Raw genomic sequence first — 15,172 nt, 5'->3', positions numbered from 1 at the left:
TAATAAGGTAAAGAATATGTCACCTGCAGGACAGCCGTATGAGAACTATAGAGATTCTGAGCAGTGCAGTGGTATGTACAGCAGCACAGAGGCTGCCGTCATTTGGGCCTGCCAGACTGCGTTACCAAATCTTTACAGTCTGTTAAGGACAGGAAGGACACAGAAGTTTTAAGATGTAGTGTGCATAAATAATGATCACACATTGATCTAGAGGAATCGGAGCAGGATAAAATTTTGCGTTGTCTGTCTCACTATAACCTTACGTGCTGCTACATGGCTTTGCCCATCCAGCTGTTTCTGTTGCTTCTGTGTTAGTGTTTTCAGTGAATAGTTTCCCATTTAATTTAAATATTGATGCAAATGGATTTGATTGCTGCTGGTTTGAACATGAAGCGCATAGCTGAGTTACAAGCTTTATTGGTCTATGTAGATTCAAGGGTAGCAACATTTATCTTCAGAATGACACTTGAGTTTTGAAGCATGTTTCATTTTTTGTAAGTCTGAACGATGCTGTTTACCATACTTTACCATAATTAGAAGTGTGGCAGCCCACATAGTCATGAAGCTGAGATCATCATTAGTTGTTTGCTAATTATACAAATCCCAATCATTTTTTTCAAAGCGCTACATTACATCTAGGCCTTTCTCAAGATTAGTAATGAAAACTGAAGTTCCTATTTGTTAAAAATTGAAAATAGTAAGCATTCTCTATTTTAATCAATGGGAAAATTAGTAAATCTGTGTATGAGAGCAAGGTTGTCATAGTCAAACTGTGACCTGTGTCCTTAACACTAGTTTGAAGAGTAGCCCGTAAGCTCAACACCTCAGTGCTTTAAGTTGTTGCCGCTGTAAATAATCGTAAAATGTATTAATGTTAAAAGGAGTAGTTGAACTGACGTTCTTAATATTTTCTGAATAACAAGTATAGGAAGCTGCAGCTTTCCCCCTCCAGGTGCTTTGCAGCAATAATGCATGTTCTTACACAGCTTAACAGTTCTCTCCCCATTCTTCCTTCACCAGTTACTATCTGTAAGGCCACAATATGTTCAGTGCCTGTGTGCACCTGCGCATGCACGCACGTACGTGCACACGCAAAAATTACTAAATAAAAAATCACTGATTTGTATAGGAGGCTTCTGGGAAGTCAGGTTCCTTCCAGTCTTTCACAATTTACTTTGTTTTAAATTCGGAGTTGGTAAAGCAGGAATGCTCAAACAAATAGCAGAATGTAAAACCATCTTAGAAGGGTGTAAATACCACCTGCTTTTAGTAGTGTGATATACTGGCAGCTACTGCTTTCCCCACACCCTGTGGATCTTGTGTGTTCTATTGTTACACTGCTGGGGGGGGGAAGCATAGAACTTAAATTTGTGTTCATGATGTAATTTGAGTAATTAGGCTATAGCTAAATATTAAAAAGACATTTCACATTTCTCACAGAAACTACTGATAAGGTTTTTATGATTATCTCCTAAAACCAGTAAATATATGCAGGCTTTCTTACATGAGATACAAAATGGAAATATCAAGGCTTTTTTATTAATGCAGACCAAAAAAAAACCTCTTGTGCTGAATATGGAGAAAGTTTGGAACTTGTCATTTTTGAAATTTAGTAGGTTTTCCTATGTAGAAAACATGTAAAGGAAAGAAAAATGTAAAGAAAACCTGCTACATATGCAGCAAAATATGCTTATGTATTGCTACATAAGTTAAAAAAAAAATAACATCACCTGTGTACACCTAAATTCAAACAATTTCCACATACTTACGGGTAATAAATTTCACTGTGATCTCAGTTTTTAGCATTTGGAATGTGTTGCCACAAATACGTTTCTAGAGCCCTTAGTTTGCAAAAAGACTTGGTGAAATACATTTAATGGATAATCCAAGGGTCCTCCATTTTCTACCTGCATAGACTAGCAAGGGGAACATGGGAAGTTTCACATACATACTGCTTGGATGGCAGTTAAATCTAAAATAGTCCTGAATGACTTTGAGGAAAGCTTAGTGGCATCTGGGAAGGTGTTCTTTGTCACATTGTAAAAGGCCTGAAAGGTATCACTCAGTGTGGGAAAACTACATGCATTTGGCCTAGCTAAAGACATCTATTTCACATGTCACAGCCACCTACTACAATAAATACCATTCCATTGAGTTAGGAACAGCATTTAGATTAAACTATCAAATTCAAATTGGCAGCGCTTTAGTACTTAATTATCTGTATCATTATAATATATAATTACATTAGTATTTGAATTATAATATATACTTAGTTGCTGAACTTTTGAGAGTTCAAGTTTCAAAAGAGCTGAAAATAGAGAAAACAATCCTATTTTTCAATTTGTCAGGTTTGTGCTGATTGCCAGCCCACTTCAGCTTTCACCATGCCTTTGCATATATGAAGCGCTAGTCTAGCAGTATTTGCTTAGCTTCTAATTTTGGTTTGCTTTGTGTTTTTTCTTTCTCTCTCTTGGTTGTGCCGTTCTTCTTCCCATGATACTGTGCTCGCTCTTTCCGTGCATCACCTGTGACACCCCCCTGCTCCGACCATTCAGCTGTTGGTGAAGGGGGTACATGAAACTCTGGTAGCTCAGAGAGTTGTTCCTGCTCTCATTACTCTCTCCAGTGACCCTGAAATGTAAGTTTCCTGACTGTCTTATATACCTAGCATCCCTCTTAATACTTAGGAAGAAATAAGCATCAGTTCTGTTTCTTATTCTAGCTGAACAAAAACTGAATTACTTTTAAACTAACTTTAAAATCACTTATTTGTAAATAAAAATGTTTACTGCAGCACCTGGAACTAAACTGGATAAAAATGCTGAATAAACTTTAAATAGAAAACTTAAACAAATGTCATTTTTATGGTTTTTTTATATCTAATCATATTCTGAGTTTTCAAATTTGCTTACGTCATTTCTAGTAGAAAGCTGAATACTACTGTGTTCTATAATGCCATCAGCTTTACTACTGCAAAATTAAATATCATCTGCATTTCTGAATGCAGAATAGCTTAGGCTGTATCTAGTTTTTTGATAGACAACTGTAGAACTTAATTTCCTCAACATTCTGATGTGATATTTCTTTCAAGCTAAGGAAGGATGCTTTGCTAATCTCACTAACAGGTTGTTATTAATAAACGCTACAGCATGAATAGCCTTAATCGTTTTAATGTCTTGTGTGGGTGACTAAACCAAGAAAAACCCCAAGAGTCTGCCTGCCCATCCTCAGTCACAGCTAACTCAGTTCTTCAAGTTTACAAAACCATTTTTTATTGCATGTTGACTGGTTTACAGCTGACTCTTCGAGGCATGACTGAAGCCTTAGTTGACAAGCGGGTTGCTCCAGCCCTTGTTACCTTGTCCAGTGATCCTGAATTGTGAGTTTCAGATTGAGACCTTGAGTTAATCCTGTCTGTCTTTCCTGGTCTGCTTTTTTTGTTTTGTCATTGCTAGAAACTAATGTAACTTGAAGTACTAATTTCTTATCTTGGCTTTATTTTTAATTAATTTTATTCTTAATGTTTAATACATCTTAAAGACACTTTTTCTGTTGTAGTTCAGTAAGGATTGCAACAATTCCTGCTTTTGGCACCATCATGGAAACTGTTACTCAGAGAGAGGTAAGACAGCTGTTGTCAGGCTGTTGGTTTTGTAGCATAAGTGGGTGGTTGTCTTTTTTTATAAATCCAGAAATCCAGTAATTTATTAATGAACTTGAAGGGGAAAAAAAAGCCAGCTTAAATTATTTCTTCCTTTGTTATATCCTCTTCCAGAATGTTTTCTAGTTTTGCAGTAGTTTTTGTTTGGTTGGGTTGGGTCTCTTTAATAAAAACATTTCCTTCTAAATATCAAACCAAATATAAACAAAAAACCCCAGATATGTAGAGGGGGAGGGCTGTGCTAGAAGGTGGGAAATCCCATGCTCAAAATGCTGTTTTAAAACATTCACTAATGCAGTTGAGAAATTCAAGTCCACTATTTCAAAATGAAATAGCTTTAGTTTAAAATGATAACCAATAAGTCATGGTAGGATTTAGTTATCTCCACATGAGTCTATTGTATCATTTTAGATGCTTTAGGATATCCTGCTTGGCTTCCAACTATTTTAGAAGGGCACAAGATTCTTGTAGTTCCTGTCATATCTGCTGGTTTAGCCCATGGTATCCAATATGGCATTAAAAGACATCATACTGATATAACTGCAATAATCCTTGAGGATAATATAGATATGCAGTTTCTCCTTGTTTTTTTAAATGATGAAACTTTGGTAACGGATCAGGCTTCTGAAAAAGACACTCAGGATTCTGCTGTAAGCAGTAGAAACACTGTATTGTATTTTATATAACTGTGCAAATTTCTTCTTAAAAGTCCGTGCAGCTTCTTGCAGAGCTTGCATTCTTCCTGTAATTTCAACATATTCTAAAAGAATGTGTTTGAGGAAATGTGAGTAAGAAGTCAGTGATGACTCACAAGTGCTTGGAAGATGGATAAGTTACAATTTTGTAGCTTGGAATGCATGCCTATAATCAGTTTGGGAAGAATACTGTTCTGTTAGCATACAAAAATTACTGTATCCATTGCACTAATTATAATAAGCCTTAGAGTACAGAGGTGATAGCACCTTCCAAAATGTACCAGAAAATGTTATTTTTACAGCTTTGAATGCAAATGAAATACTTATGTCATCTCTAGATATACTTGTATTTTCAGGTTTTTCTAGCCTTTAGTTGAAGAAGTCTTTTTTTAATTCCACTGATTTTTATGATGCTTACTTTTGGATCTGTCTTCTGCATAAAATTTTTCAGCATACTAGTTGAGATATATTACAAAAAACCCGCCATGAATTCAGTTCTAATTAAACAGGAAAACTCCAATGATATTAATAGTAAAAGGGAAATTTTTAATAGCACGCAATAAATGTGGGTATCAAAACCAAGGAAACCTCAGGAGGAAAGATGGGCTATATGGAAGCACTTGTCTATAGTTAAAGATAGACAAGATGAAAACACTGTTAACAGCCTTCAAAACGTAGAGCTGCATCAAGGAGTTTGCGACATCCTGTCAGCAAAAAAGTGTAAATTAACAGAAGGTCCAAGGTTTATCATCTGAAATGTGGAAGACTACAGGCATACTCTGAACTGACCATAACAGTTTCTAGGATCTTCATTCTTTTGTGTACTTTTTATTTCTCTGTGAATATTGAAGCTTCTGGAAAGAGTAAAAATGCAGCTGGCATCTTTCCTGGAGGACCCTCAATATCAAGACCAACATTCTCTACATACAGAAATCATAAAAACATTTGGAAGAGTTGGACCTAATGCTGAGCCCAGATTTAGAGATGAATGTAAGTCGCGATAGTGGGAAGATGCAGTCTTCCTCTTTCTGTCCCAAAGCTAATAGTGTACTCTTGTTTTCAGAGTTTGATGTGACCCAGTATTTAAGTCTTTGCTAATATAATTTTCACTTTACCTACAAAGCCAGAACATGGTGATGAATTATTTCAGATATGGAATGGTCACTTTGCTGAGAGCAAATTTGAAGTTGTCTTTTTTTTTTTTAATTACTTGACATGTAAAATGCCTTCCCCACCCCACCATTGCTTCGCCCCTTGCTGGCATATAAATTTCAAGTATTCCACACAACTTAAATGTAAGTGCATCCTAGATTAACAAAACAGCTTTTTGCCACAGCCCTGAAATGTAAGGCAATAGTCTAACAATTGACTTGGCTCTTCTGTCTTAAAGATACTTGTAAACAAAACGTGGGGAGCTATCATTGCTCCCAACTACAGGCATCTAGTTTAGCAGGCTAAACTCATTAGATAGCCTTCCTCTATAGTCAGTGAAGATTTCTCAGAACATGCGTATCTCTGTCACTGGCTTATCAGTTGTGTTTATAAAACAGAAGCATATTTTAGACAGCTGTAGCAGTAGGAGAGTAATAATGTTGCAAAATATTTTCTGTAAGCTGTTACTATTTCAAAGATACTCTGGGGTACCTTTTTAGATTACTTCAAGTTTAAGTTGATTAGTGAAATCTGGAAGGGCACTCTCATCAAAAGCTATTATTTGCAGTTCTTATTCCACACTCATGTGTGATGTCTCAGATGCCTAAGATTGCCGCTCAGCAGCTGTTTAATGCTAAGCAAGTCTATGGAAGGCAATTTCAAATACTTACTCCAGCATTTACTTTTACAGTTGTTATTCCACACTTGCACAAGTTAGCCTTAGTCAACAACCAGCAGTCTGTGGATTCGAAGAGACTGGATATCGCTACCCACCTGTTTGAAGCCTACAGTGCTCTTTCGTGTTGTTGTATCCTCTTTTTTTATGGGAACTTTATATTTTAATTTTCTGGTGGGGGGAGAAGATTAATACTTGAGAGAAAACCTAGTTTGTCCTTGAGTGAGAGATGTAAAACGTGATCTGTTCAGTATAAAGAAGAGGTTTTCACAGAGGGTGAATGTGGTGGGTTGACCTTGGCTGGATACCCTGTGCCCACCAAGCCGCTCTATCACTCACCTCCTCAGCAGGACGGAGGGGGGAGAAAATAAGATGGGGAAAAAAACCCCATGGGTCAAGAAAAAGGCTGATTAATAAAGCAAAAGCAAAGGCCACACGCGGAAGCAAAGGAAAACAAGAGATTCATTCTCTGCTTGCCATCGGCAGGCAATGTCCAGCCACTTCCTGGGAAGTAAGGCTTCAGTATGGGTAGCAGTTGCTCAGGAAGACAAACGTCATCATAACGAATTACCCCCCATCTCCTCCTTTCTCGTAGCTTTTATTGCTGAGCAAACATCATACGGTATGGAATGTCCCTTTGGTCAGTTGGGATCGGCTGCCCTGGATATGTCCCCTCCCAAGATCTTGCCCCCACCACCAACCTACTGGTGAGGGGGCAACATTGGTGAGACAGTCTTGATGCTGTGCCGGCACTGCTCAGCAGTAGCCAAAACACTGGTGTGTTATCAACACCTTTCTAGCTATGAATACAAAGCACAGCACTATGAGGGCTGCTGTGGGGAAAATTAACTCCCTCTCAGCCAGACCCAATAGATTGGAACTGATAGATACTTAAAAAAACACCAAAACTACAAAAACAAAGCCCTTGATCTTAACCAGTAAATTAAGAAAAAAAAAAAAAGAAAAGAATTGTATGCATATATGATATATGTGAAGGTAAGTATGTTTAAGGTTGTTTTTCTTTGCTATTAATCAAGTGCCAAATGCTGTTCTGTTTTCTTGGGTCTTGCTACAGTAGATGGTCCCTGTGTTCAGTAGAACAACATTATCAGAAAACAGACAAAAAAAATTATATAATTTCAGAAGACAATCCTTATAATACCTTAACAACCTGGTTTTTAGTTATTTCAGAAGATTTAATGGTCAATCACTTTTTACCAGGACTTAAGTGTTTACGAACTGACATGGAACATCTCTCGCCAGAGCATGAGGTGAGCAGCTATGTTTAATAACTGAGTATGAAATGCAAGTGACAAGAAAGAGTTGAAATGTAATGGTATTTAAAACCAAAAGTTAAGGAGAGCTACTCATAAGTAGTATCAAAACATAGCATTGAGGGTTTTTTGATAAGGAATAGGTCACATGATTTTAAAAACAGTGAAATCTTTTAAAATACACTTCTAAGAGAGGACCTCTGCAGAGAAATATTCAACTGTCAGAATTGCATGTAGAAAAACAGATCTTTGTAGACTTAAGAAAAAGATGGTTTTACCACCTGTTTTTTCATCAAAACAAGGAGACACTAAAATCAGTTGCCACAATGTTTCCAAGGAAATGCAGATGAAAATTGGTGGAGTGCAGGAGAGAAATGATAGGCAAGGATGAGGAAAGTATAGTCCTGAAATATACGGGATGCACTTCATGTCTGGACTATGGTGTCCAGTTCTGGGCTCCCCAGCACAGAAGCATGGACCTACTGGACAGAGTCCAGCAAAGGGCCACGAAGACGATGAAGGGACTGGAGCATCTCTCATAGGTGTAGAGGCTGAGAGAACTGGGACTGCTCAGCCTGGAAAAGAGCATGCTCGGGGATCTTAGCAGTGTATATAAATATGGGAAGGGAGGGTGTAAAGAAGATGGAGAGCCAGGCTGTTCTCTGTGGTGCCCAGCGGCAGGACCAGAGGCAGTGGGCACAAACTCAAACACAGGAGGTTCCCTCTGAACATCAAGAAATGCTTTTTTACTGTGAGGGTGACCGAGCACTGGCACAGGTTGCCCAGAGAGGTGGTGGAGTCTCCATCCCTGGAGATACTCAAAAGCCATCTGGACATGGTCCTGGGCTGCAGGCAGCCCTGCTTGAGCAGGGTGATGGACCAGATGACCCCCAGAGGTCCCTTCCCACCTCAACCATGCTGTGATTCTGTGAATTATAAAAAACATTATAATAAACAGACAGGACAACATGGGAGCTAACAAGATATTCTCTGGTAGAAGGAGCTTACAGAACGTAGCAAAAGAGAAGAGTTAGCAGGAGGAGCTGACTTGAGAAACTTGAAAATCTTGGCCATACATCTTGGTCCTTTTTTGTGAATACTTGGAGAAGACGAACACGAACAGAGATTGAAACACATATGTCTTAAGTCAGTAGCTGAAAACAAGAGATGTAGTTTATTTGCATGTTGGGAAAATCTCAACACTATGAAGTTTCCAAGTGATGGAGGAAAAGATTTAATCAAAATGTACACAGGAACATCTTTCTGGTTTTTGAAGATTAATACTGCACTTTCATGGATTACTTTGTACTTGAGAAAATGAATTACTTTTCTTTATGTTTGCAGAAGTGATTTAATTGAGATGACTGTATTCTTCTAGGAGTTCTGAGTTCTTCCAGTTACATTTTCAGTCTAATAGCCTATAGTCTCATGCTTTTATTTTCTGTATATTATTATATTATATAATATGTAACGGGAAGTTAGTTAATTTGAGGAACTTTCAGACCTAAAAGGAAGGAATCTAACTTCAGAGGACTGAGTCAGAAGGGACAGCAGTGACCTGAGCATCGGTCAAAGGCAACAGAATTGCACTTCCTTACTGCAGGCAGCACTGGAAGAGATCTGGCACTGATGATACTCTGTATGCACAGTGAGCTGGGAGATGTGTTGTTTTGGGAAGTCCAAGAATATATCTGAAAGCTGCAGTAGGCACAAGTTGGAATTTGCTTAATTTTCTTTGTTCTATCATATTCACTAATGGGATAACAGATAGAAATAGTAATACTTCGTTTTTGTATAGTGGTTAGTGAAACTTCTATGCTTTAAGGGCAGCACCAGTTCAGAAGATGCCCTGAATTGGAACAAAAGGGTTGATTTGATTGAGTTTGGCTCTTGTAGCCAGAGAAGGAACTGAGGGCTTGAATAGGATTAAAAATAAATAACTAACTAAAGACAGCTCTCGGTCCTCCTTTACATTCTGCATCACTGTTATTAATTGGCTTCAGGCATGATGCCAAGTGCTTCATTTTTTTTTAGCCAGAGAGAAACATAAATTTAAAAATATTTACTCCTGCTCCAGTGGGTTGAAAACTCACTACAGCTTTTACTGTAGAAATGGAAATTTGGTGCTTAATCAGCTCCTTGCTACAACAGGTTGTTTGTAGGCACCATGATAGAGACTTCTGAGGCCCAGTTAGTTCCAGTGTCTGTCTTTCAAGCCTTCTGTTTTCTGAGGTAAATATGATCTACTGATTCAAATAGTTAAACATTTGCATAAACAGAAAAACCCTTTTCTCATTATTTTGGTTCCTGTGGTGTTATTGACAATTCAAATGGCATATCAGTTACAAAACCACATTTTCTTATTCACAGAGCCATAGCTCCTGTGGCTCTAACATCAGTACAGAGTTTATGCCTATCTTGGAAGTGTAACATTTGTGGAATTGGCTTGTGATCCTGTCAGGCAGCGTCTACCACTTATCCCTCATATTTGCTTTCGTTTTTTTCATATAAACAAAAGTGCAAGTTGGGCACTTAAGCCAGACCCTCTCATCTTCAAAATAAACATTTCACCTTGTGCAGACGTTTCAGATACTTCTCTAGAAGTTATCTAGAGATAACATCTCTAATTCCATGTCAGGTCCCTTCTTCCCCCTTCTGTCCTTGCCTTCTATTCCTTTTCAAAATAATTGGATTTTGAGTTGCATGATAGTGATAGTATCAGTACTTGATAAAAATGTTTAGCCCATCTGCAGTGTTGTTTCTAATACTTAAGCACATAATATGTCTCTTAAATGTCTCTAAATAGAGTTACGTCTCTAAAATCTCTCTCTTAAAGGAGGTCTAAATGGTTTCAGTCAGTCCTATGACCAAACAAAGAACCCAAAGAAATAGGTGTGAGCAGTATGTGCAATATCAAAATGTAAAATTGCCATAAAATAATATATTTATACCTTTCCTCTGTTTCACCCTAAACTTTAAGACAAATTAATTTCAGGAAAAGGGAAGAATTGCTCCACTTCATTCAAGAATTACGCAGCCTTCCCAGAAGGAGCTGTGTAACGGATCGGGGCTCCATCCCGGTATTCAAATGATTCTGGGTCCTTGCTGAATTATTCTCCCCCTTGATCAGGACTTCATATTGTTGATATTTGGAACATTTAGATTCAGATAGATGTAAAAAAAATGTAGAAGTGCTCCGATGCACAGGTAGAAATGCTAAGTAACAAAAAATATGGCAGCTGTACTCTGAAATTTCAGTTTTCTTTTGCTACAAAAGAAAAGCTTGCTTTTTTCACTGGAATTCTGAAGGGATTTCTCTTGTCCCTCTGTACTATTGAGTTTAAGTACTTTCATAATATTTTATGCAAATGAAGGACAGCAAATTTAGCAGTAAGAGTTGTAGTCCTGTTAGACTGGTACGCAGGTTTGAATGTGCTTTCTGAAATATTCAATGGTATGTAACACCTGCTACTCAAACCATTTCAAATACTGAAGTGCCCACTCAGAAGGCTTTGACATCATAGGAGTAACTGAAATGTGGTGGAACAACTCAAATGACTGGGAGATCGCAATGGACAGTTACAGGCTCTTTCGTAAAGACAGGCAGGGTAGAAGAGGTGGAGGAGTCGCACTCTACATTAAGGAAAACCTCGAATGTATCAAAGTCAACTATGGTGATTGCGACTGCTCTATCGAATGCCTCTGGGTTAAAGTCAGAGGAGTCGTCTCCAAGCAGGACCTCACAATGGGCATCTGGTACCGACCTAACCACAATGACAAAGCTGACGAAGTGATACTTGGGGCACTAAAGCAAGCGTCTGGCCAACAGAACCTGGTCCTGATGGGGGACTTCAACTACCCAGACACCTGCTGGAAGAATAATACGGCAGCTCGCATGTCATCCACCAAGTTCCTGGAATATATAGAGGACTGTTTCCTCATACAAATGTTAGATGTGCCAACCAGGAAGGAGGCACTGCTGGACTTGCTGTTCACAAACCGAGAAAGCCTGCTTTGTAATATCTTGGTTAGTGATAGTCTGGGTTGCAGTGACCGCAATATTGTGGAGTTTGGGATTGTGCTGAGCATGCTGAAGGTCAGTACTAGAACAAGGGTTCTGGATTTTAGAAGAGGAAACCTCAGCTCACTCAGAGCTCTGTTGGGAGGGATTTCCTGGGATGCCTCCATGGAAGACAAAGGAGCTAGTGAGTGCTGGGAGTTCTTTAAGGACTTTCTCTTGGAAGCACAAAACCAGTTTATCCCCTATAAAGGAAAGGGAAGTAAGCAGAGCAAGAGGCCCCCTTGGCTCAACCATGGCCTCCTGGGTCTACTCAAATCCAAAAGAGAAGCATACCAGAGTTGGAGAAGTGGAGGATTATCCGTCAAGAGCTACAAGTGCATTGCCAGAGCATGCAGAGATGCAGTTAGAAAAGCAAAAGTCCAGCTCAAATTGAAACTGGCCGTAGATGTCAAAAATAACAAGAAAGGGTTCTCCAGGTATGTCAACCACAAGCAGAAACAGAAGGAAAACATACATCCACTGTTTAACAGGAAAGGAGAGACAGTCACCAACGATGCTGAAAAGGCAGCAGTTCTCAACACTTTCTTCACCTCAGTCTTTATAAGCACTGTCAGGCCCCAGACTTTGGGAGCAAAATTCCTGGTTGATCCAAACATAGACCCACCATCAGTGAAGGAAGAGTTAGTATGTGAGTTATTACAGGAGCTTGACCCCTACAAATCAATGGGCCCTGACAACATCCATCCGAGGGTGTTGAGAGAGCTGGCTGATGTCATTGTGAGGCCACTCTCCATAATCATCAAGAAGTCTTGGAGATGCCCCAGAGGACTGGAGGAAGGCAAGTGTTACCCCTATCTACAAGAAGGGCTCAAGGGAGGATCCAGGTAACTATAGGCCCATCAGCCTTACTGCAATCCCTGGGAAAGTTATGGAACGAATCCTCCTGGGGGCCATCACAAGTCAAATGAAGCACGTGATTGGGAAAAGCCAACATGGCTTCACTAAGGGGAGATCATGCTTGACAAACCTGGTGGTCTTCTATGACAAAGTGACTTGCCTGGTTGACATGGGGTGTGCAGTGGACATTGTCTACCTGGACTTCTCCGAGGCTTTTGATATGGTTCCCCATGGCCTCCCCCTGGAGAAATTGATGCGTTATGGCCTAGACAAGTGGTCTGTGCAGTGGGTGTGGAATTGGCTGACAGGCCGCACCCAAAGGGTGTGGTGTTAAATGGCTCCTTTTCAGATTGGCAACCTGTCACTAGTGGAGTCCCCCAGGGATCGATATTGGGCCCATGTTATTCAACTTATAAGTGATTTGGATAATGGGATCAAGTGTAGTCTGATGAAGTCTGCAGATGACACCAAGTTGAGTGGGGAAGTAGACACTCCAGAAGGGAGAGCTGCTCTTTGGGAATATCTGGACAGGCTGGAAGAGTGGGCCAGCAAGAACCTTATGAAGTTCAACAAGGACAAGTGTAAGGTCTTGCACCTGGGAAAACATAATCCAGGAGTGCAGCACAGACTGGGATCCACCTGGCTGGAGAGCAGCTCTGTGGAAAGGGACCTGGGGGTCCTGGTGGACAGGGAGCTCAACATGAGCGAACAGTGTGCTGCTGCGGCCAAGAAGGCCAACAGGATGCTGGGTTGCATCAAAAAGGACATCGCTAGCAGAGATAAAGTCATCATCCCACTCTACTCAGCGCTTGTCAGGCCACACCTGGAGTACTGGGTACAGTTCTGGTCCCCTCTATACAAAAAGGATGTGGACAGGCTGGAAGGGGTCCAGAGAAGGGCCACCAAGATGACCAAAGGACTGGGAAGCCGCCATACGAGGATAGGCTGGGAGAGCTGGGTTTGTTCAGCCTTGAGAAAAGGAGGCTCAGAGGGGATCCCATCACCATGTACGAGTACTTAAGGGGCAGCTACAAAGAAGATGGAGACTCCCTTTTTACAAGGAGTCCCATGGAGAGGACAAGGGGGAATGGACACAAGTTGCTCTTGGGGACATTCCGATTGGACACCAGAGGGAAATTTTTCACACTGAGGACAGTCACCCATTGGAATAATCTCCCCAGGGAAGTGGTTGACTCGGTCAACTTGGACACTTTCAAGAGTCATCTGGACAGGGTGCTGGGCCATCTTGTCTAGACTGTGCTTTTCCCAGAAAGGTTGGACTAGATGATCCCTGAGGTCCCTTCCAACCTGGGATTCTGTGAATTTTTGAGAAATAGAGTAAGTAGTGGCACAGATCTGCAGACTGGGCTACATTTTATCAGTGTAATAAATGGCTTCAAAGGATATTTTGTGCTGGAGCTGTCTAATAGGGATTTACAGAAATCAGCTTTTTTATATGTATAAATACATTTAAAACCAGTTATCATTTGGTAGTAACCAATAGTGACTGATCTGTATTTTTAAAAATTAAATTAGTTTTTTTCCTTTATTTTATATATTCAAGTTTTGGTAAGACTCTACTAATTTTAGGTGCTTGTAGCTTTGAGATTTTAAGTTTAGGGTCTCAAAGAATGTGTTTCAAATAATGTGTTAAAATAGTACTGTTGTGGGCAGGGCAGGGAGTTATATACCTGTCCAATGAATTCTATGATTTCTTTAAAAGGCTACTATTGGGAAACATTATTTTTGGTATGCTGGAGAAACATAAAATGTCAGTGTGGGGGAGTTTTTAGTCTTAAATGTTCTGCAGAAACCTTTAACCACTGGTTAAGTAGAGGGAAAGAAAAAAAAAAGCCTTGATTCGTAGAAACCTGGAAGACACCAGTGAAATGATACCAAGTTTGCTTTAGCATTTCCTTTCGATTAAGATGTTGTCTTGGGACACCACCACACTTTTTTGTTTTCTTGCCTTGCTTTTTCTTTCATTCATAAAGTTGGTAAAGATTCAGATTTTAACAGGTACTTAAACTCACTGAAGGAGAATAGAGGGAAGATGAATGTATGTCAGAGTTAATTGCTAATGAATAAAAGTATTGTTTCAAAAAGGGAAGATAAGGAGATGTCACAGAAGTGAGTTTGCTTTAGCTCTATTTTAAAAAGCCAGGGGAAGCAGGAGGGAGTCTTGAACTTCTGTAACTATTACAAAAACATTTTCTTCCTTAAAGTGTTTTGAATGGACTTGTTTCTAGCCATGAGGCGCTATCACATAGCTGGAATTTAAATGCACTTGAAAAACAACAGAGAAACTTTCAAAACACTTTTGCTAACGTCAGAATTAGTTGCGGAGTAGATTTCGTACAAAATGTTAATGCAAAAGAAAAACCGTCATGTATATCTCTTCCTTATATGCCTTAGGTTATTTTAAGCTCTATGATAAAAGAGTGCGAACAGAAAGTGGAAAACAAGACCGTCCAAGAACCGCAGGGGTAAGACTTCCACTTCTCTTTTTTTCGGTGCCTCCAGATTGATGTTCTGTGGAGTCTATTCCATAATGGTGTCCAAGGCTTGTGACCAGAAATCCTCCACTGACACATTCTGTATTTGAAAGCAGATTTTTAGAACTTTATCTTTAGTTCAGTTTGTGATTATTTCTGCCTCCAGTGTAAAACACAGGTCAACACTTTTTTTTATCCGTATCATAGCAATGACGTTCATATTTTCCCATGTTACTTTCTTCTTAATTTTTTTATCCATTTAAAGCAGTAATTGAATTTCTGTCCTGAATCTGAGAAAGCA

The 15,172-nt window shown here is 39.5% G+C and overlaps 1 protein-coding gene across 7 annotated transcripts in view; it reads left to right on the top strand.

Moving 5' to 3' along the window:
- RELCH (RAB11 binding and LisH domain, coiled-coil and HEAT repeat containing) overlaps positions 1–15,172 on the top strand; it is an 87,443-nt gene that overhangs the window by 64,308 nt on the left and 7,963 nt on the right. For 3 of the 7 annotated variants that reach the window (XM_075084203.1, XM_075084208.1, XM_075084209.1), the window contains 6 exons: positions 2,556–2,638; positions 3,559–3,622; positions 5,208–5,346; positions 6,200–6,316; positions 7,367–7,455; positions 14,792–14,862. In XM_075084203.1, the coding sequence (XP_074940304.1) occupies positions 2,556–2,638; positions 3,559–3,622; positions 5,208–5,346; positions 6,200–6,316; positions 7,367–7,455; positions 14,792–14,862 (563 nt within the window). Of the gene's footprint in view, positions 1–2,555; positions 2,639–3,296; positions 3,380–3,558; positions 3,623–5,207; positions 5,347–6,199; positions 6,317–7,366; positions 7,456–14,791; positions 14,863–15,172 lie in introns of all 7 variants that reach the window. The other 4 variants (XR_012659087.1, XM_075084204.1, XM_075084206.1 and 1 more) reach the window with 4 other exon arrangements.

The sequence above is a fragment of the Phalacrocorax aristotelis genome, chromosome 2, assembly GCF_949628215.1.
Source record: "Phalacrocorax aristotelis chromosome 2, bGulAri2.1, whole genome shotgun sequence".
Lineage (NCBI taxonomy): Eukaryota > Metazoa > Chordata > Aves > Suliformes > Phalacrocoracidae > Phalacrocorax > Phalacrocorax aristotelis.
This window is presented reverse-complemented; position numbering and strand designations above follow the sequence as displayed.